Source organism: Epinephelus lanceolatus, chromosome 5 (genome assembly GCF_041903045.1).
Source record: "Epinephelus lanceolatus isolate andai-2023 chromosome 5, ASM4190304v1, whole genome shotgun sequence".
Lineage (NCBI taxonomy): Eukaryota > Metazoa > Chordata > Actinopteri > Perciformes > Serranidae > Epinephelus > Epinephelus lanceolatus.
The window spans coordinates 8,718,875-8,742,814 of record NC_135738.1 but is presented as its reverse complement, the minus strand read 5'-3'; the positions used below and the strand labels follow the sequence as shown (position 1 = coordinate 8,742,814).

The window sequence follows — 23,940 nt, the reverse complement described above, 5'->3', positions numbered from 1 at the left end:
CCCGCCCTTAATTATGCATAACTTTAAGCCGTAATAAGATATAAACGAATGATAAAACGGATATAAAAATTTACTCCTCGTACAGTTGTCATGAATGTTGAAATTAGCCAAAGAGACCAAAGCCATTCTTTGTATCAGGTTGTAAACATGTTTATTTCTGCTGTAAAGTTGGACATTTTAACATGGGGGTCTCTTGGAGCCAGTCTCTAGTGGCCATTTGAGGAACTGCAGTTTTTGGCATTTCCTTGTTGGCTTCATTTTTCAGTCCCGCAGGTTGCCTCTTGGTGAGGGCTGGCCTTTTTCTTTCTAACCCTGGCATATAGCTTTTGTTAACATCTTATTTTAAAAACTGGACGTAGTCACACATGTACCCTTCCACTAAATTCACGTACTCTGCCGTTGGCTCTTCCCGTCAGCTCAGTCTGAGCCATGTGGACGCATTTCACATTACCAGGTGGATGTCCTGCTCTGCCTTCGTACTGGAAGTGGAAAATCTAAAAAATATTCTAACTCAAGCAGATGGCAGAGTCAAAATCACAGCTATAGCAACGAAAGTTATTATTATATATCATTGGGATCACTTTCAGAGTGATTTGATGAAACCGAGAGTAACACTATGAAAATCCATCAGCTGGAGTGTGCTGTGTGTTTGTCGCCACTGTTTACACAAGGGTTATCGTTCATCAGTGTGGATGCTCATGTCATTATCTTTATAGTTATTGTTACAGATACCATTCATAGTGTGGACGAGCCTTTAATGTTGTTGGTGTAACATCATAACAAACATCATAGATAATATACCGTGCATCATTCAGTAATGAAAATACATGGTCGTCATCGTCATGTAGAGTTTCTGGTTTCCTCCTCAGGCTGTGCTGTGTGATAACCTGCTGGTGGAGTGTGTAAACTCAGTGTGTGTCCATACTGAAGATGTGGAAGTGCTCAAGAGTGTGTGTGTGTGTTTTTAAAGCATTATTGAGTGTGTGTGTGTTTTCAGACGGCGCTTCACTGGGCAGCCAAGCAGGGCTGTCGGGAGGCGGTGGACATGATGCTTCAGGCCGGAGCCGACGTCAACGTCAGATCGGTGAGCACTCTGTGTGTGTGTGTGTGTGTGTCAGAATCAGCACCTGTCATGCACTTTAATAACTTCAGCTGCATAAACAAACACAGTAACATCATCCCGAGCTGTCTTCAGCTCCTCACACAGACTCTCACTAAAATTCTCTCTTAAAGGAACAGTACAACATTTACAGAATGAGCTCATTCACTTTAGTTCCAACAGAGAGATGACGACGCTCAGATGTTTCTGTGTCATACGAGGAGAAGTTCTGACCAGCAGTTTGAATTATTCAAACTTTGTTTCTAACAAATTGAACAAATCAGCAGCTGGTTATCTTCATCGATCAGTGAACTCATCTTCACACAACACCTGTGGATGGAAACTTGCAGTCATCTTTAGCCCCTTTACCACTGCACAAAAAACAACTAACTCCCACTAAGATCTGTTTTTTGTCTATCTCTACCCAAGCAACTCAAACATCGCTCCAAATTAGTCTGCACCGAGTTTGAAAAAGAGACTGAATAAGTAAGAGATATAAAAAAAGAAGTCACACACTAATAATTCCCACATGCAACAAATAGGTTCCCTGTGAAGATTTTTTTTTTACTTTTTTTTTTTTTGCTAGAGTTTGCCTCTCTATTAATTTACATTACAGTTTCTGTTTATAATATAGAACAACAACAACATCACACTTCCACACAGTCTCACACGCACACAAGGACCTGATTTACTGCATAAACATACTGCACACACACTCTATCACACACACACACATCCTCTGCAGCCTGTGGGGGCTTTTTCATTATCCAATTATATCATTCCTGCTCCCGTTTAACCCCGAGGTGAGGTACAGTGGACTCCCCATGAGGCCTTTCTCCTCCAATTACTCCTTCAGCCTCTCAAGTTCACAGCATTAACCTCCGCCGGCCAGAGGCTGCCGACACAACAAACAGCAGCAGAGGATTGTTAACCTCTGTAATCCTCCTGTCACAGGGAAACATCTTCACACACATTAGTTTTTAGCTTCGCTGTAGAGTTGGTCCGCCACTTTGTTCCAGACTGAACAACTGTTGGATGTGATGAAATGCGGTTCATCGTTCATGTTCCCCTCAGGATGAACTATAATGACTCTGGTGATCTTTTGACTTTTCATCAAGCACCAAGATCAGGTCAATACATTGGTTTATGACCAACAATGTTGGCAAAGTTAGTCTCAAAATGTAATACATATTACTAGTCACCTTATTTGAAATAATAAGTTGCTTATTACAAATTAATAGACCCTTTTACGGCCGACATCACAATGACATCAGTTTGTTAGCTGGAGGTAGAACCCTCCTCTCCCCCACAGGGCTGTAGGCTACATAGGAGTCTTAAGATGTCGTCTTGTTGTGTTATCGGGAGCCAGAATAGAAGGAGTCATGGCTCAAAACCAGCCACCACTGCACATCAACAAAAACAAAGACAACTATGGTTAAATGTGATAAGACCAAAGGACTGGATGGAGGCCATCATCAGAAATGCTCACATGTGCAGCGCACACTTCATATCAGGTTAGGGAAAAAGTATTTCCTGTTGTAGGGATGAATAACGTTATGTGTATTAAGGGTTATCATTTCCACCTCATCAGAAACTGGCGAGGTATTAAGAGGAATATTGGATTTCTCGCTAACTTTTTAGCACATTAGCTAACGTTAGCTTCCATAGCAAAACAAACTGGAGGAAACCGTTCAAGTGTCGAAGTCTTTGTAAGATTGGCATAGTGATCGACCACAAAGCTTCCTGTGACATCATCCATCCACTGAGTGAGAGCATACAGGTCGGCCAGTCTGGTCCCGTTGGTCAGTGTTTACTTATTATAGTAACACCCGTGGTCCGGGAGAGTGAGTGACCTGCAATGGTGCGTTTCTAATTTCAGTCTGACACTCTACACTAAAATGAGAGCCCTGCTGGTCGAAGAAACGGAATGTCATATTTGTACACGAATGAACAAACAGTTAAGTTAATCACACATTCACTCCGTTCGGTGCTCTGGATAACTAACGGTTCATTCAGACAGTGCTCCAAATTTACGAACAGTCCAGTTTGTGCCAGAACGCTCTCCACACTCAGAGTGAGTATTTCTGAATGCACCACTCCCATCATCTTCCTCCATTGTCTAAAACAAGCCAACAGAACTTGCTAGCTAGCACTAGCTAATGTGTGGAGAATTGTTTTGCCTCCAGCTAAGCCCCGCCCACTAAATAATGTTGCACTGTTAACTAACAGTAAAGGGTCTAAACACCAGAGCTGGAGGACCCACCTGGTGGATACCGGTGTCCCGGTCAGCAACAACAGTACTGGAGAAACAGCTGTGCGTAAGAACAGGACGGTGTGCCGGTGTTGCTCTGCAGTTGTGAATGGAAACATATCCAACATACACTAATGCACATTTGTTGGCGTCGCCCAGATGTGCTGATCACCGGGACAAGGAACTGTAAACAAATGAATGACGCCAGTAGAACCACAACTCATTTAGTTATCTGGAAGTTAGGATGAAGTTGCGGCAGAGATGTTTTGGGAAAAGTAAAGACACACAGATTAATGCCACTGTGAGACTCTTTGGTGAGACCTGACCTTCACTCTGCTCCTTTATCTGTCGAAGCAACAGCTCTGAGACTTTTAGTGAATAGTTCATTTTAAAGATCAGTTGTTTGTTTCTCTTTTTGCTTCCACAGTCGATAGAAATGAAGTGAAAATATGCCGTTTGACAGACACACACACACACGCACACACACACACGCATAGCGTCAGTGTGCAGTGGATTGATTCGAAAGGGGCAATGTTGTGATTACTTAATGGCTTCCCAGACAGCCGTGGGCCTGGAGAATTCAATTTAGCATCTGCCTCTCTAAGTGTTAATCTCCTCTCCTCCCCGGCTGCCTCACTGCTGATGATGTGCACACAGGAGATAATGTTTAAGCCCCACCAGAGCAAAGCAAAGCAGACAAGTCACTTATTGGCTCCATAATTACATAATTAACTTTTTGTCTCTAATCGTTAAGGAGGTAATGGCTCTGATAAAAAGACCCTCAGCTCGAGCAGCGAGCAAATCAGAAATCAATAATCCATAGAACGGCATTAAGAGGAGAAGAATAGCTCAGCTCTCAGTGAACGCTTTGGATTCGCTGCAGAGGTTTTCAATGCTTCTGTAATTGATTTTCTGTCTGTTTCAGCTCTACAGAGCTTTAAATACTCACCTGAACCTCAACAATACTTTCTTAGAGTGAAAAAGTGTAAAAGGCAGAAGAGGAGAGATTTAAACTGTTCATTCTGTGTGTGTTTAAGCTTTTCTACCTCTTACAGGTGTGTACATCATTATCCTGTATCTGTGTGTGTTGAACAGCTGAGCTTTTGAAACATTGTTTTTATATCCAGATCTGTAACGTTAGAAATCTTTACCACACCTGAGTCTCTGATGCCAAAACAATATTTTGTCATTTATTCAGAAAAATTAAGATATTTGTCTTTATAATGCTAAATATTATCCAGCAGTTTCACATGAACTTCATTTTTGTCTAAAATCAGAAACTATCTAATCAAATAACAAGTAACAGAGATTATAAGTCTGTCCAGATGATTAGTGTCATAACTTGACAGTTTATGACACATATTGGTGACACAATTTTCATTGTGTTGTGCCGCCATGTTTCTACAGTCTGTTCAAATTAGGACCCCAAATGCAAACACATCCAGGAAACTGGGAATGGTTAAAGGCAGTTTATTGTAATTTGATGATGGGAGGCAGAAGACGAGAACGAGACTGGACTTGACGGGTTATGGTTGAGGTTGGCGTGGTGAATGTGAGACACAAAGTGTGAATTAAGGTCCAAAAAGAACAAAAAGACAAAAGCCCCTTTTCCACCAACATTTCCAGGAACTTTTATTACCAGGAATTCATTTACCTGGGTAAAAGAATTCCTGGTAATCTGTGTGGTTTGCGTTTCCACCACACTTCAAAGTTTCAGAACATTTATTCAAATTGGCATGATGACGTAGATGATTCGGCGTGTGCCCTGTATTTGGCTCCACCAGCATGGCTGGTTACATGCTGATATAGAGTTGGGGCTGTTTGTCTCAGCCAGCAGCTCAGTTTTAAAGTATTTTAAGATAAGTGTCAAACTAAGTTAGTCTACATACAGACAGCTGTCATTGGAGCTTATTAGTAACAATTCGCTATCAGCCGAACTAGCGTGCTGTCCTTGTGTAAGACATAACGTTAGTGACAGTGGATGAGAGACTGTGGACGGAGCATACTGAATATCGCTGTCTACATGTTCACATGTTCTTGCTTGCTGAACACGTATTGATAAAGTATTTGCTTCTTGCTCACTAAGGGTTAATGTCACTTACAGTAACGAGTGTAGCTGCCGTCAACTTGAGTCATTTTCGAGTTACCTTCACTTTGTTTCCACTGCGACCGCTCGGCTGTTCACTTGTTACCGTGTCGCGTCGATGTGTGTGTAGATGTGTGTAGAGGAGATCAGCGCCGGCACAAAAGAACCGATACCGTTAGCGCTTATCAGTACTACGGTATTTAATAATTTAGCTCTGGGGCTAATTTAGTACCAGGTTTTGGTACCCATCCTTAATCAAAACACAAACGAATTGAAGCCTGTAGAGATGAAAAAAAAGTTTTCAGCGGCTGCCCATACCAGGAAGTGCGGAACACTGTAAGTGTGTGTTCCACCGATCAGCGTTCTTTGGCAAACAGCTCTGCCCCTCAAGAATTCCGGGTAATCCGGGGCGGGGTATGCCCATTGGTCCGACATCCCATTGTTCCGACCATATTAAACCCATTGTTCCGAAGTCCCGTTGTTCCGAAATCATCATGATGACCTGTGGTTAAGGTCTGGTTAGGTTTAGGCACAAAAACCACTTGGTTAGGGTCAGGAAAAGATCATGGTGTGGGTTAAAATGAAAAAGAAAGTGACAAACACATAAGCCGTGAGCCTGCTTCGCCTCAAGCCTTTCCCAGCTGACCCAGAGCCGGTCGCGGCGCACCATCAAGGCAGAAATACGCCCGTCGGGAGCTGTTCCGCACCGTGGAGAGCTCCCCACACAACCCGGACCCCAGAGTTAATAACAGGAGGTTATGGTGTTTCATTCTCTCCTCTCTATGACACTTGTATCTCGACCAGTAGCCTACTTTTGTTGCGTTGCTGATCCTCTATGGTACACAAATACAGTATAACCTAGTATAATCACATATCGGAACAATGGGATGTCGGACTAATGAGAGGTCGGAACAATGAGAGGTCGGAACAATGCTACGGCACCATCCGGGGCATCACTAGCGTAGTGGATAGTGTCAGCGCCCCATGTACAGAGCCAATGCCTCGCTGCAGCGGTTGCAGGTTCAGCTCTGGAGGAACCAACCAACTGCAGGTGAAAAGGGGCTAAAGTGTCAAAAAACTCAGAAGTTGGCCTTGATGTCTGTACGGCAGAGTAGACTGAATGATCTGGCAGAGTCTGGAGGTCTGGATTGGCAGGAGGAGGAAACCAGAAGGCAATGCCCAGCAAACACGCAGAGACAGACTGGAAATAAACATAAGACACTAGGGAAGGGAAACAGGAAACACAAGGGCGAGGCAAAGCCGGAAACCCTAACAAGTAGCCCAGAACAGACAAACCTAACACAAGCTGTAGATAGGGACATTCACATGTTCGTGTTTTTACGTCAGCCACCATAGTCAGCAGCCAAAATGCAACAAGCAGCGTCGGGATTCAATTCTTCAGTGCGTTTTACCAGTTAAAATCACCATGTCCATTTGTTTTGAAGAGGAAGAGACCTCTGTGAATTATTTAGCTCCTGGTAAAAAACTCCTGAACAATGAACACTGGAGGAATTCTAACCAGGAGAAGTTTGAGCTGGTTGTGATCTGCAGTCCTCACTGCTAGACGCCACTAAATCCCTCAAAATCTTACACACTGTTCCTTTAAATTAAGAATATTTTCTTATTTCAGAGAAAATGATTTCCAGATGTTGAACACATTTGACTTAATATCTTTTTTCTCTCTTCTTTTACCTGCTCTTCATCCTCTTCATCCTCCTCTCTGACCATCTGTCACCACAACAGCACGTAAGTGAGTTTCTGAACCATTCTAGCGTCAGAGATCTCCACCAAGACGAGCCATCGTACCAAACTCCCCTCAGATGTCACGCTCTTTCAGTAAATCGAGCTCTGACAAATGTTTCCTGGAGGGAAATTTCCTCTGGCGTTGGTGTGAAATGAGTTTGCTGCGTCTGTCTTTGATGCTCTGCTCTTCACTCTGTGTTTTTCTGACCTCTCTCATGCCTGCGTCTCTCTCTGAAGGGGGTAAGTCATGTTTTAATGCACCTTTAGGAATGTACACAGCAGATACACCTGTGGTTAAAGAGAAGTCACCACACAGCAGCTGGAAGGCGGAGGAGAATACAATCATGGAGCTCAGGTCATTGTCCCTGCACGGTAACATCAAATTCAGAACATACGACTGACTTTTTAATACAGATAACATTTTAAGCCATTCATTGATTTTCAAAAGAAAAATTATTCATCTTATGTACAATATCTTAAAGGATCATTTTAGGTTTCAACGATTATTTGTCAGTTACGATTTTTATATATCTAAAAGCTGGGAACACCAACATCACTACCAAAGTCCAAACACTTTATTTGGAGATCAAACCAAAATTGAAATCATGGTAATAAAACTGTTAAATCAGGAAGTGGGAAATTGTGATTGACAGTTTCACTGTTTCACTTATTTGGTCAGTTGGTTTGTTTCCAACCTGTCTGATATTCTTACTGCTCCAAAACACAAAGTCCGACTTCTTTTTAGCGACTTTTTTCTGTGAGTACTATGTTCTTATTACCAGTGATGGTCAAAGCTATGAGAATAAGATCTGGGCAGCTAAACTGGAATCATTCAGACCAATCTAAATTAGTTGCATACTACAGTTTTTGCTGTCAGAGTAGTGTCATAGTAAAGCTGCTGGATTTTGGACACAATTGTCCCCCTGTCCTCTACCACCCAAACTGGTCTGTAGTCCATTTTGTAAGTTAGTCGGTCACAGGTAGACGTACTCAGTTTGTGTTCTCAATGCCCGGTTGAGTGTGGCTTAACAAGGTTGGGAGCTAGCGCTCGCATCAGAGGCTGTGCTAGCTTGGACATCGGGGGTCGCAGCTAAATACTTTGTGTTGATGTGATATTTCAGACATGAAGTACTCCGATGGTACAGATATTTCTCACACAGAAATTGCAGAGAACAGCGCTCCAATCAACAGTTCCATCTGAGCATTTTTTAAATGTAAATGTTGCATTCATGGAGCCAAACAGTGTCGTCTCGTCTGACGCACCACAGAAAGCAATTAATCAGCGTTATTTTTTTTAATACGTTATTTAAAGATATTTTTTTGGGCCATTTTGCCTTTAATGGACAGGACAGGTAAGTGTGAAAGGGGGAGAGAGAGAAGGGGGATGACATGCAGCAAAGAGCCACAGGCCGGATTCGAACCTAGGCCGCTGCAGCAACAGCCTTGTACATGGGACGCCTGCTCTACCACTAAGCCACCGACGCCCCTTTAATATGTTATTTTTTCTGTGATTAATTGATTGAAATTAATGCGTTATTTTGACAGCCCTAATATATATAAATATATATATATATATATGTACTTCATTCAGTGGACTTCATTTGATATCAATCGTGAATAGAAGCATTAATTTCTGTGAATTGCCACCAGATGCCACAGGTGTGTAGTGCAGCCATACTATCAAATGGTTTGGTGACATCACGTGAACAACCAACTCTATCGAATACACAACTCAGATCAAATACATGGGCATAATTTATTCCATTAAATAAAAATGGTGCCAGTTGTCAGGCTATATGCCTTTGGAAAGGCAAACCCATCCCCATCATGGTCTTCTTTTATGTTATTTTTTATTTTGTAAAATAGTCAGTAGTACTAAGTACAAAAAATGTGCTTATTCTACATATACTATAAATAAGCTATAAAAAACCCATAATTCCTTCTTTTCTTTGATATTTTTTGTCATACATATGTGATAATTATTTCTGGGTAATATGCATGTTGGTATTTAACAATGTCAGGTCTCCATTTGATCATGTGATGAGACAATAAGATTACACGGTAACTAGGGTCCAACATAATAGTGTGCACTAAGGCCTGTTGTTACTACCTTGCACCACTGCTGGGCATTGGTTGATACCTTAAAGGTATTGAGTACAGATATCTCAGCTCCATCAGTCCGGCTTCTTAGCTGCCAGATTTAGTGCTAACCATTGGCTGACATCACTGCATGACATCACTTTCACCACTTTTAAAACAGTCGACGGCTGTCATTTCTAAGTTCATTTCTTACCCAGATTTGGAAAATTAATGTCAGTCTCATCTTCCCTTTGTGTCCAGAACAGAAGGAGTTTCTGGAGGTGTTTAGCGTAGCTTAGCACAAAAGCTGAAAGCAAAGGGAAACTGCTAGCTTAGCTAAACAGAGAATGCACTTAAAATGAAAAAGAGCTGTCAGTGACATCTCATTAAACTACTCAAACACAGATAAAGTTGACAGATATTTTAGTGGTGGAGAGTTTCTCACCTTTCACGCACACGACGTGCTGTTTGAAATTTTTCAGAAATCCTCATCAGCTCGTTTCACGACATTTCCTGCCTCTGAGCTGTTTTATCAGCCGATGTATCAGCTCAGTGTAACATCTTGGATCAGGACCTTGATCTCCACTCGCAGACCTCCTGCTGAAGTGGCCTTTACCTCTGATATAAAGCTCAAAGTGCATCTGAACACATTAAAGCAGCTCAACCTTTCAGCAAAATGTCAAATGGTCTGTTTACGCCCTCAGAGACGTCTTCATGTCACCTGCACAGGGAAGCCTTTACACACTGAGATCATTAGGAAGCTTCTGAGGTGTTTACCTGCTATTTGTCCAAACAACATTTCCACAGAAGGACTGTGATCACGTCAGTCTGCCGACTCCTGCAGACAGACGGATATACTGTTCATCATATAGCAGTGTATTAATGTGAGTCTCACTCTGAAGGTAAAGATGTTGACAGTGTGACAGTACTTCCTTCTGTTGTGCACATCAAACAGCCTCCAGGGCCCATTTAAAGTCAACGTGGAGATGAGAGTTTATCGCACAGCGCTCTGTAAACTACAGACCCATTCTCTTAATCAACTCCGACTTCAAACCGTCTCCCGTTCCTTCACTGTCATTTAACTGTGGAGTAAATGGCCGACTGACAGAGCGTTTGTTCGTCTGTGACACTGACAGCAGCTCAGGATGACGGGCGGCTGCTCCGCTGGGACGCGCCGGTGTTAATGTGTACAAATGATGGAGACTCACATCCGGCTTCACACGTCGACAGCAGAGAGGAAACGATGAGTTTCTGTCAGAGTGGTGAAATGAGAGCGGACAGGCTGATGGACACACAGAGACATTCTTCCACACACGATGACTGTTATTGTGGCTGACAGACTCCCTCTGTCACTGATCAAGAGGATTCTCAACACACTCTGGTTCCTAACAGAAAGATTAAGTCACAAAACACACTGACACTTTAAGATGGAAATTATCTTTAAAAAACAACAACAATTGAAGAGTAAACAGTAGAGTAACACATCCACTCGGCTAATCTGTGATATAATTCATGATCTCTGCAGGTTTAAACTGTTTTAATCAACTTTAAACTTTTAAGACAATTTCACAAACTCTCTGCAGGTTTGTGTTGTATTTACAGTTATGGGCATTTTAAGTAACTTCCATATTTGGAAACTTTCTGTTGCTGCAGTTACATATGCAGCATTGGAGGACCGTCTCTGGAGTCCGAAGCCGATCTCCTCCCATACAGGTCAACGTCTCCCCAGTAAAGTCCAGTTCAGACCAAAGATTTGTGACAAGACAAGTTGAAACAGGCAACTTCTTGCAATGCACCGTTATGCAACGTTCTAAAAATATGTCCATTCACACCAATGCAACTAGATGAGATGGTGCATCATCTCTATGCAACAACTCTCTGTACCTCTGTTCTGCAGCTTTTCAGGCTTATTTTGTGGCTGAATATAATTTGTATTTTCCTAAAATATGAATGAGGATAGTGATAGTGAGATACTGGATACAGCTGCATTTGTAGTAGTGATGAAACCATGGGATAAACAGAAACAAAATGAGCATCAGATGGACTGTATTCATAATAAATATGCCACAGTAAAACAAATAACCAGCACCAAATAATCAGTCAGAGAGAATGTGTGTGTGGGGGGGCATAAGCACATACAGTGAGCAGCAGAAGTGACCCACTGTGCCCATTGGCACACTGTGAGGATGGAAACAGAGGGCTGGACGGTACAGCTCCTGCAGCAAGTGAACTCGCCAACTGCGGTTATTTTGACTTGACTTGCGGACTTCACTACAAGCCAACTGGCTGTTGAAACAGGTGACGTGCTTTACGTTCTGAAACCAGCCAGTGGCGATTTGACCAGCGGAGTTGCAGGTGACACTAGTTGAGGCAGAGGGTACTTGCTGTAGCTCTGGTTGAGGGTGAGAGGCTGTCAGCAAATAGTTTCCCTGTGCCTAACAAATGGAGATCTGTGTGGGTACATGAGACCCTAAAAAGAGGGTGGAAAAAAGAGGGTGGATCATGGGGAGTATCACCAGTTGGTCCAGGAGCTTCTCCTCCATGATGGCTGTTTTCCAGGCATAATTTAGGATGACTCAGGGGCAGTTTGACAACCTGCTGTCTATTGTCTGGCCGTATATCTCTGGGTATACGACAACTAGTCTCTATATACAGACTCTACATTCAGTGAATGTAGAGTCTGTAGGCAAACCCCGGAGATCTTGCCTCCGGAAGAAGAGCGGAAGAGCGTCACTGCAAACTCTGAATCCATCGCAATGGTTCAGCATATTTACTTATATATAAACGTAAGTCAGAAACGGAAATTCGCCTCCTCCGCCCAAATCAAACCAGAATGCCAAAATATCGGGGGTCTGCCCCCAGAGGCTGTATCACCATCTGCCGGAAGTCAGATGCCGAACACAACCGATGGGTTCCAAGAATGTCCAGCAACCACTACCACCAGTTTCTCCTCTATTTTTTTCCAACTGTAAAATTGTTGTTGTGACCACCACAGAAGGTTTTTTCAACTCGAGGAGTTCAGAGTGCTCCGGCAAAAACACCAGGCACCTAGAGCACAGAAACACGAGGCATGTCACAATGCAAAAAACACATGCATAAAAGCTTCATTCTCATTAAGAACAATTACAAAAAGCTGCCTCCAGCTGCTAAAATGCTTTCTTGTGATCAGGGCCTCAGTGTGAACTAATCACATGAAGTCATAGTGAATCATTACGTCACATCTTAATGGTGAGGAACAGTGTTTCTGTTAATGTTTTGATGCAGTCTTCTGTGACTGTAGTGAATTTAAGAGCATGTCAGTCATTATTTAATGAAGTTTCACTGTAAAATGAATTAAACATCTCTTTAAAGGAAATGTTCTGACTTATTTAATCAAGGTAGAAAAGTTAAAATCAGGAAGCTCCTCTTCATCACTTCCTCCATTCTGGCTCCAGGAGAGAAGATGATACTGTATATTACATTATTACATTATGTTATTGTGAGAACAGACCATAATGCTGTGTATTGTTTCCAGGGTTACACAGCTCTCCACCTCGCCTCCATCCACGGCCACCAGCACGTCATCTATGCCCTCATCAATTCTCACAGTGAGTCAGTCCACCTTAAATTTAAATTCGTAGTCTCACCAAAACAGAGAGATTCATGAGACTCAGAAAAGAAGAAGAACCCAAAACATTTTTACAGGAGGTCTCAGATCAAAGGATTCATTTTAACTTGTCACTCAGCTCCTGCACGAGTGTGTGCGTGTGTGTGAATAGTCAAAATGACACCATCCATTCTGCATGAAATCCTGTGATGAATATTAAATGCAGAATAATTTAAACTTCATTGGAAAGACACACCTTCTCTTTGTTCCCCTAAATGTTGAGGTGATTTGTCGTCTCATGAACTAAAGTGGATTATAAACACGTGTTTTCATATTGTTGACTCTTTCTCTGTCAGTGTAGTTGTGTGTGAGGATTTTATTCATATTAACGTATGAAATTGATATTCACACGTTGAGAATCAAACAGCGAGGGATTCTTCTCCTCCACGCCTCAGAGACTCTCTGAAAGGCGAAGAAAGCACTGATGCAAATCGCCTCTGCAGACAAAAGACCCACCCAACGCCCAGACTGACAAGTCCAGTCCAACACACACACACACACACACACACACCACTCCACCCCCCGTGGATGGAAGAGGAGAGGCGGAGTTCATATTGCTGTTAATGAGGCCCACACGAGCTGGTTCATGATGGACCCGTGATGATCCCTGTGGGACCGCGGCGGCTCCCCATGCCTCAGTTTGAGCCCCCTGTAACCACAGACGGCCATATGCTGCCAGTCAGTCCACCGTGGACACATGTGGTCTGCAGGGTCACCGTCTCCACACACAAAACATGTTTCCATATGTCCACTGAGGAGGAGAGCCATATGAATGTGTCTTTGTGATCTGACCTGTCAATCAAATGTTACAGCAGTCACTACGCTTCTTATTTTGAAGTGATTTACTTTCTGTTATTCTCTGGCTTTGGTTAATTCACACAGCAGCAGCAGTAAACAAACCACATGATACAAAGAACACGTAAAAACAAACATAAAACACAAGAAAGTTAAATGTACTGCACTGTGCCGGAAGTAAAGGGGAATTTGTTTAACCTCCACCTCATTTGTCTTAGTTAATCCTTTTTTTTTATAGCCAATGGGTAAACAGGTTGTAGCGTAGGGGAGACTGGGGTAAGTTGAGCCAAAGGGTAAGTTGAGCCACCCTTTGTTGCGAGGAAACCATAAATAAAATTGAGCATGTGACCAAATATTTAGGAGGAAGGCATCATTTTATGGAGTCTGTGAAGGTAAGAACCACATGAGTTAAGTTGTTAGAGATGTATGTCCAAAAAAGCAGTTTTCACTCATGAAAGTGAATTTAGTCTATCATAAGTTTAATGGGGATTGTGTTTAGACCAAAATAGATAATTTTTAATTTGTTTTATACATCAATTGTGGTATCTATTAACTACAAAATGAGATAGTACAGCTAGCATGAAAGTGCACCATTTTAGCTGTGGGGGCTAATAAAGTCAATATGGTAGCTAAGGGGTAAGTTGAGCAATTTGAACAGGGGTAAGTTGAGCCGTGAGTTTCTGAGAAGAGGCAAAGCTGGATATGGTAAACCAAGCTTTACTTTCAAGGAGAAAGATGAGAGATTCTTCCCAAGAAGCGATGTAATCGCAAAACTCCCCAAACCTCAGAGTCCCAGCACTGTGTATTCCCCTGCAACCTGGACAGGTGGGATATTGAGTAAAGGGGCAGGTGGGATATGGATGGAAGGAGGGAGGGGGGTGGATGGAACGAGAGTAAGATGGAAGGAGGAGTTTAGAGAGGATGAAGGAGGCCCTCCTGTCAGCAAGGACACCAAACTAGGATTCACGTTTAAGGATTTAGTTCAGTGTTTTCCTTCCAAAAACACAGCTGTTAAGGTTCTCTTGCTAAGCGTACTTTAAGGCATTCTCAGGCCTATGTTAAAATGTTTTAAAGTTGTTATATGCAATAATAATTTAAAAAAAGATTTGTACCTATTGAATTGTGTATTATAAATAAAAATACACATGGATTTGAAGAAGCGTCTTATTTAATTCAGTACAGACATGTATAACTGGAATATCTTAACTCAGGGAGGGAGGGAAAGAGGGGGAGGAGAGAAGGTGAGGGCAGGGGGAGGGAAGGAGGGAGATGGCTCAACTTACCCCACTCCTATGCTCAACTTACCCCAGACACGGGGTAAATTGTGCCATGAGACCACTTTTTTTGGACATGCTATATTATCAAAACAGTTATGTTTACGCCCATTCTGTTTGTTTGTAGGGATGCACAACATCCTGAAATATATGCACATATATTAGTTAGCAACAAAACTATAATAGCCTTGATGTAGTGATCCTGAATATGAAAAGTGGCTCATCTTACCCCGGTCTCCCCTAACACAAAAACTGAGACCTTCCTCGGCTTTCTGCGTAAAGGACTTGGGACAAATTTTCCAAGAAAATCCAAAGAATGTTATGTGAGTCCTGTGTGCCTGCTCTCTTTAGCTCTGCTACAGCGCTAACAGCGTGCAACACTAGCTAACATTAGCTAAGAGATCGAGTAGGTATAACTGCAGCTGGAGCAACTACATGACCCGCCCTCTAGCTACATGACTCGCCCACCTTAATTACATGTCAGTCCACGATCAACTCCCTTTGCTCTGCGGACCGGAAGCAGGAGTCCTGACAAAATTGCTAAGTTAGTGACTAGTTAGCTATGAACCTTAAAAGTGAGGTGGTTAAGGTTAGGATAAGGGTATCGGGAAGGCTGCATCTTGTTGCTTATGCTAATGTTAAGTTAGCTTTTAGCTAGATATTAAGTATTACGTTAAAAGAAAAGTGGTTAAGGTTAGGGTAAGGGTAACGAGAAGGCTACATCTCGTTACATATGCCAATGCTAAGTCAGTGATTAGTTTTCAAGTATTACCTTAAAAGTAAGGTGGTTACCGTTAGGATAAGGGTATTGGGAAGGCTACATCTTGTTGCGTATGCTATTGTAAAGTAGCGTTTAACTAGATGTTAAGTATTGAGTTAAAAGAGAAGTGGTTAAGGGTAGGGTAAGGGTAATGGGAAGGTTAGATCTAATTACTTACGTTAATGCTAAGTTAGTGATTAGCTAGCTTTGAAGTATTACCTTAAAAGTGAAGTGGTTAAGGTTGGGGTAAGGGTAACGAGGAGGCTACATTTCGTTTCATATGCCAATGCTTAGTCATCGATTAGCTAGCTTTGAAGTATTACCTTAAAAGTGAGGTGGCTAAGGTATAAGGAAGGCTACATCTCGTTGCTTATGCTAATGCTAAGTTAGCGAATCTTAGGTAACGTTAGCTATGTTACGTTAAAAGAGAGGTGGTTAAGGTTAAGATACAGGACACAGCAACCAATGCCAGATCCATGAAGCTAAGTTACAGCTAGCTGGGTGGCCAATGAGCTAACCGCAACCTGACCTACAGAAAGCTAGCTGTAACTAGCTATTGATCTGCCATTGGTTGCTTCAAAATGATGAAATATAGAAACATAACAGACAGTAACGTTATTCTAAATATGATTGTAATTTATTTTCCAGCATTTTATCAACATGATGACGGTCAATCATGGTAAGTCTCATGTTGTCACTGTTTTGGTCGAGGCCCAGGTGCTCACAACAGGATGCAGATTGCAGTTCGGCCTCAGAGAGGGGGGTCACTGATAACAAGGATTTTCTAAAAGTTATCTACAGAACCTTTAACTGTTTCAATTTGAGGAAAAACTATTCAACTTCTGCTTGTGCATGAGACAGAAACACTTCCTGAGTCGAGCTCTGCAGGTATCTGGAGTGAAGATAGAGTTACATGAGGAGTAAGTTTAGTTGACATAAGGCGTCCTCACTGCAGCCGAGGGGAGCTTTGATTTCTGGGTGAAGCGGTTTAAACTGTGTTTGGTGGAGGCGGGTGGAGGGTCGGTGGGAGTTTAACTGTCTGTAATGACCAGAGTCAGTTACACAGTGAAACCATTAGCTGTCCAATGTCACACTGAGGAACACAGGAGCATCTTCCTCTGTAGTGCAACATGATGACTGTGTTCAGTCTCCAGACTCATTTCATCCTCCAGGAAATCTTCACAGAACAAACAGTTGTTACATAGCCAAGTTCTGCTGTATGTGCATAGATGTGTGGTATATCAGAAAAAAACAGTAATGTAACACTGAGGAAACTTTAGTCGTCCTCCTCCAACCATCTTTTGATTTTAAGAAAGTAGTGAGGGACTTCACATTTTCACTGCTTTTATTCCACACCCCCAAGGTAATAACAAACACAAAACACCATATAAATGCATTTTCACGATATGGAACCTTTAACTATTCAGTTGCAGTTAAAATTCAAAGACTAACGTCTCCTATTTGCGTCCCAAAATTCATCTTTTGGACATTCTGGAGCTTCCCTGGGATGACGGACAGGGTGGAGGCACTCAGACTCATGACTATGTTCTGGAAGTATCTGATGAAGTGTTTGACATCAGCATCTGTGTGCATTTGCTCCAGTCCTGAAGAAGTTAACATTGATTCTTCATCAAACAGACAAAACTGGAAATGAAACTAGACAACTCTCTCTCTCGTCGTCCCTCAGAACAGACTGGTAGCTTTTCTGTCCGCATACTGAATCAGACACGTTTCAGGGAGCAGTGACGTGGTGTCATTCATCCTGAAAAAGACTGCTGACTGAAGGAGCTGTTGACCTTTCCCTCCCTCCTCCTCCTCCTCCTCCTCCCTCCTCTCCACCGTATGTTATCTCAAATAATTACCTACCGCCTCTCCCTTCCTCTTCTGGGCCTCTGCAGCCTCATGTTTGCAGAGCGGATGGGGGTGGGGGGTTCAGGCTGTTTGCTAATTATCCATTGTGTTCCCTGTGAAGACCCCCAGAAGATGGAGCTCAGGTCCGAGGTTGTGTTCCTGAAGCCGTCTGTACACTGACAGTGTTATCTTTGTTGCGGTCACCTGTCTGAGTGTGACAGCTGCTGTCTCTCTCCTTCACTGGGTTGACACCAGGACGGCAGCCATGTTAGGATGTGAACCCAGCTGATAGTTTTAACTGTGAAGAACACACCTGCTGAATCCAAATGTCCTCCATCAGCTGACGTAGGAGCTCAAGAGTTGAACATGATGCTTTTCGGCTTCTTCAGGTCATCAAGGTAGTTCAGAATATATCCTGATTGGTTCATGTCATCACTTCCCCTCAGGGATGTGGGAGGCAGCCACTGCTCTTGCTCCTCACGACTCCGTTGGACCAGTCGGCCAGCTTGCTCTTCTTCGTGGCTGTTCAGTGAATGTGTATTTACATTGATAGTTTCTGGTGGCGTGTCGAATGCCTCCACGGTCTCTTCTTGCTTTTGTTCAGCTCAAAGGCCTCTCTAGCTCTCCCCCAAGTTGTGGCTAGAACCCCAAATCAACCCAGCTCTACCTCACACAGCTAAAAGGTTTAAAACAAGTCTTTAGTGCTCAAAGTGTGGCTGTATCTTTAACATGTTCTTCTCTGTTTCCTTCAGATGCTAAAACCAACATCAGAGATTATCACGGGAAGACCGCTGTTCACTACTGGAGCGGCTGCACCGACGTCTTCAACAAACCAGACTCTCAGCCAGGTCAACAACAAGTCTTACATCACGCTTTATATTCATCTCTTTTCCTCACAGGCTTTCTGCATTAGAATAACAATCTGGTTAGAATTCTGTGCTTCAGATAATATATGTCAGTCACTGTTGAGAGATGGGACAAAACCTTTTTTTAAACACCCCAAAAATGTGTTTATAATTCTAATTTTAAGGCTTTTTTGGGTGGAACATGATTTGTCCCAGAATGGGTGATACATGATGTTGAAGCATGTTGTACCCATTAGTGTTGCTTTCGTCAACGAAAAGTATGACTAAATATCGTCGTCAACGAACCTTTATCACGTGACGAAAACGAGACGAGACATAACGTAACGTAACGTAAATGGTGGTCATGTGACGATAACTATAATTAAATATATAATGCAATATTGTTGACGAATAAAAACAAGACTAAATGTGGTTTACAAAATAAAACCTCTGCTAAAATGTCTCTTCATTTTCGTTGACCAAAACGAGAGGAGACGAAATAAGGTTATAATGTTTAGTCACGTTATTATTATTTTGCAGTATTTCTGTTTCCTAGGCTGTGCGTTGCACTATGCAGACGGATTACAGCCGTGACGATATACAGTACATCACTCGCTCTCGTGATATTGCTTTTATACAACAGTTCAACAACAGCTTAAACAGCAATGCTGAGTAAGGAAATGTTAACAAAAGGTGATGAAATAAATTATTTAAGTATGTTACGTAGCTCCGCGAAAAGAAAAAAAACAGTTCCCCCAGTCTGTTGCCAGGCAACGCGGCACACACACACACACACACACACCAGGAACGCACAAGCTACTTTGTATTTACATTAATCTGCAACTGTGTAACTTCGTCCAGTTCGGCTGATGAAACGTTGGCAAACTTGGATGTTAGCATGGCCGGATTCAGCTTCCACTCTCCCTCATTCTCATCAGTACCTCATCAGATGATCATTAATAATTCCTGACTGTTAATTTTTGCTCCTCTCCAGTATGTCGAGGTCGGCTGATGTTACACAAACACACCTGGAGGTCTGCACAGAAGAGTCCTGGCTTTCCTTTTCCTCGTCCTCTCCTGAAGACCACTCATAATTTAATTCATTTGGTTAATTAACGGCTGTGTTTATACTTATAACACCTGTGAGTGGAGTGATTTCACTGTTACAAGTCCCAGTGATGTTATACTCTATATCAGCACTCACGCAATGCCTTTCGTCCAATCAAATTACGCAGTCGGAACTAACTGTTGTATAAATAAATATATATTTAGCTCTAACTAGGAGCTAATTTAGAAAATAACATTTTGGTTTGGTTATACTATACTAGGTAGGCCTACTTATACTATATTGACTGGGTATAATAGAATTGCATTACTAAAAAGAGACTAAAATACAATTTTCATTGACTAAAACTAGACTAAAATGTCATCAGTTTTCACTAAAATGCTCAGACTTTTAGTTGACTGAAACTTGACTAGACAAAAAAGAGTATGAACGTGACTAAAACTAATAAAAACTAAAATGACAGTTTGACACAAAGACTAGACTAAAATTAAAACAGGCTGCCAAAAACAACACTAGTACCCATGTTGTTTTAAGTCAAGCAAAGTGGGAAGGAAATGTTCCTCTCTGATATTTTGCAAGTTGCATGTAGTTATAATATTAATAGTACAACTAAATCAAATCTACCACAAATTACACATTTAAACGGCTCCAAAATACAAAAAAATGTACGCTGGGAACTATGGGACCTTTATGCTCTGCCATTTCTCCTCTAATCATCACACTGTAACCTGTGACGGGCTGTTATGATACCAGAACTATCGTGCATTCACCTATATAGAGTTTTTTGTTGAGCCGCGAGCATCGGTTTATATTACCAAAGGTTTAAGACAAAATCACTTAGAGGAGCCACTGAATGAGTTCCCTCTGAGCGGTAAGTCACTAAAAGAGTCTGAGAAGTCCGGGGCTGTTCATAAAACATTCAGTACGCCACAGTTTATTCCACACAACTGAAGCTGCTTCTCTTTTTTTTTGGAACCATTTCCTTTCAGCCATGCTTGTTGTTGCTGTGGGCAACAGTATGACGTCAATCTCGATATGAATTTTTCATATGATTTGTTGATGAATTGTACCGGTATTATCGTGAACAAGATGATATGACACATCCCTAAAATATAATGATAAATCTTATATAGTTGAACCCTGATTGAATTATGCAAACTGAACCTGCAGAATTACAGAAAATAAATGCTGAAACAGTAAAGCTTCATATATCTATAAAATCAGATATAATTCCTGTGAAGTTCTGCTGAAACTAAATCACTGTTGATAATGTTGTTCATGATCTGCATGTTGATAGAGTCACAGTGGAGTTATAGGATCAATCAGACTGTTGTTTTGTCCTCAGGTGGGAAGTTACACCCTGGAAGACGGACGCAGCGTTACACTCTGCCGTCTCTCCTGCTGTCTCGCTCTCGCAGTCAGGGACAGTTCAGCCTGGACTTTGGGACCCTGCCTCAGTCTGCCTCTCATAACGTGTTGGACCTCCAAATATGACTCTTACACTCCTGATGGAAACATTTCTCTCATCTGCAAATACTGTCCCACCCTCCAGGATGGCACCACTCCCACTCACACCCTGCTGCATGTACAGAAACAGTGATTTAGGTTTGTTGCAACAGTCCAGGGAAAAGCAGACATTTGGAGGTCAAAGTTATTGGTAAAACCTGATTTTGTGTCCCATCTCATCCTGGAAGTCTGATGATGTTGAGTAAGTAAGTTAAAAGTTATCATGACCACAACATTTTTCTTATATGGATACAAGTACTGTGTCTCAAATCAGATACTTCTGTTAATACACATACACGTAGAACACTGGGTACACTATGTAGTTTGTTGCGTAGTACACTAATTTTGGCAGGGTAGTGTTGTCTCGAATCAAACACGGCTGTTGGGCACTTACTGGAAATGACGATGGTAAGACTTAAAACTTAAGATGCTAACGGTCCCTATTAACAATCTTGGAATTGCATGAATCAGGTATGACTGGATAGCTGTTACCCTTGTGGATTCATGACCTCTGTTTTATTCATGTGTGATGATGTAAGTCCCCATTTCATTGAAGAGGGACCATTTCTTTGAAACAGACATCACTGTTTAAAATGACCGACTGTGACCTCTAGGATAACCATGGCCTCATGAAACTTCACAACCACAAACTCGAGACCTCAGGCATTCAGATGATGTATGGCTTTCGTTGGTATGTTGAAAATAAGAGGGTTTCTCGGCAGTTTCCAGAACAAGTGTGCAACGTCCAATCACAAAAAAATGCAATTCAATCAGAAATGTCTAAGGGTGTTTTCAGACCTAGAGTTGTCTTGCTTTGGTCTGAATCAGGGACTAATTTTGTGGCAAAGTTGTATAATTGCCTGGAGTTGGTTCATGTTCTCACGGCAGCATTTACAAGAGGACCAGATAAAATACCTGCATGAGAAAGCTGCTCTTGATTGGTCAGAATTTCCATGTGGGAAAAATCCAGGAAGTAAACCAAATGTTGAAGAGTCATCGTGGACTATATTGCTGTCCTTGTTCATTTTAGTCAAACCATACAGTTTGAAAATGAGGCGCGGCTCCAACTAGAAAACAATGTTTTGATGTATTGGATGTGCTGAATGTGCATATTAATTAAGTTTTAATTAATTAAGTAGTGAGTAGTAATAGTATTGATGTTTTTAACTGTGGAGAAACTATTAAAAATGAAGTTTGAAAAAAGAATCCATGGTAGTAAATGTTGGACACAGCGAAACACGTTTCACCTCCCGCTCTCTTTCACACTCTCATAAATGTCTTTATTAACTTCCACTCCATTGGCTCGTAGCATAAACCTCATTATCTGTCTTAATAAGGCCGAGCAGCAGCGTTTGTGTCAATGATGAGCAGGAAGTGAGCGGGTTGGTGGGAGGACACACTTTACACTAATAACAGACGCTCACTGCAGTTAATGTGGAAATTAGCAAAGCACTGCGGCTCTGTGTGTAACTAAAGGCCACTGAGCAAACACAACGCTGGGAGGTAATGTGAACACTCAGTCACATGGAGGAGACGAGGTTCAGGTGCATCATCATGTGGGAGGAGATCAAAACTGTCGCTCCAAACCTCCACAGGAAGTATCAGTGTAAGAATGGACAACAAGGTATTCGGGGTGCATTGGTTGTTGACGTTCTGGGACACCATGTCAAGTTCTCTTCTTTCAAAATACACAATGAATTTAAAGGGAAATTTCGGTTTATTTCAACCCGTCTCCTATCGTCCTAAATTTGTTTCAAGTGACTAGTGACATAAAAATAATAGTTAGCATGTTAGCCGTTAGCCTAGATACAGCCGGGGCGCATAGTAGCGTCAGACCTGTTAAAACGTAAGTTAACGGGCATCCTTTCAAGTGCAAAGTTAGTCCACTAAACAAGTTTTTTTTCCACAAAGACCGCCTCATATCATTAGGATAAATATCAGAGAACATATAGAAAAAGACATGACCGGTTGCAGCCTTATTTTCAAGGTCTGGATGTGACCGAGGACGAGACACCTCCACTTGGAGTAGTATCCAGCTGGGCTTTATCTAGAGCTCGCGAGATATATTTCGGCTGCGCTTTGGAAACCAGAGCTAGAGGGATAAATAAACATGGCAGCACACCGGTAAGGTAAGACAACACGTTTACATGTCGTTTTCTATATGTTCTCTGACATTTATCCTAACGATATGAGGCGGTCTGTGTGGAAAAAAAGCTTTTTTAGTGGACTAACTTTGCACTTGAAGTATGCCCGTTCACTTACGTTTTAACAGATCTGACACTACTATGCGCCCCAGCTGTATCTAGGCTAACGGCTAACATGCTAACTATTATTTCTATGTCACTAGTCACTTGAAACAAATTTAGGATGATAGGAGACGGGTTGAAATAAACCGAAATTTCCCTTTAACTTTTACATACACTCTCTTTCAAAATAAAGGCACGTTTTTTCTCCTTCAACAACAAACACGTGGTTGGGTCTGGCTTTAGAATCTTATGGGACGCAAGCAGCGCTCTCTCCGGTCAAAGTTGGTGTTTGTTGGACCCGTGTGTTCAAACAGGTGAGCTGGATTTCAGTGGCTGGGCATCCAGGGTCAGAACTTCATTATATACGTCCCATTCAGTTCCATTTGTTATGTGAGGTAGGAATGGAGGTGAGCTTCGATTAAAGTTTTCTCTTCTCACTCTGTCGACTGTATTTGTCTTCTGAAATACTTCAGAACCAACAGTAATTGATGAGTCAGCAGCAGCTGAGCCTGTTGCAGATTTAATTATCTTTGATTATATGGATCAGATCCTGCTGTCGTATTATTTACACACAAGTTCCACAATTATTATGGATGTTCTTTATTCTAAATATTAATAAATGTGTGCATGTATCCAGGGTAGCTCAGCCCGACTGTAAATATTACCGCATTCATGTGGTGTCGGAATAATGAG

At 42.0% G+C, this 23,940-nt stretch overlaps 1 protein-coding gene across 1 annotated transcript in view; it reads left to right on the top strand.

Annotated features, from left to right (window-relative positions):
- The window catches only part of LOC117262829 (uncharacterized), a 72,112-nt gene extending 49,710 nt beyond the window's left edge, over nucleotides 1-22,402 (top strand). The window contains exons 7-10 of the mRNA XM_078167664.1: nucleotides 998-1,084; nucleotides 12,773-12,845; nucleotides 18,337-18,432; nucleotides 20,841-22,402. Of these exons, the coding sequence (XP_078023790.1) occupies nucleotides 998-1,084; nucleotides 12,773-12,845; nucleotides 18,337-18,432; nucleotides 20,841-20,989 (405 nt within the window). The 3' untranslated portion in view covers nucleotides 20,990-22,402. The remainder of the gene's footprint in view (nucleotides 1-997; nucleotides 1,085-12,772; nucleotides 12,846-18,336; nucleotides 18,433-20,840) is intronic.
- Nucleotides 22,403-23,940: the final 1,538 nt, after the last annotated feature.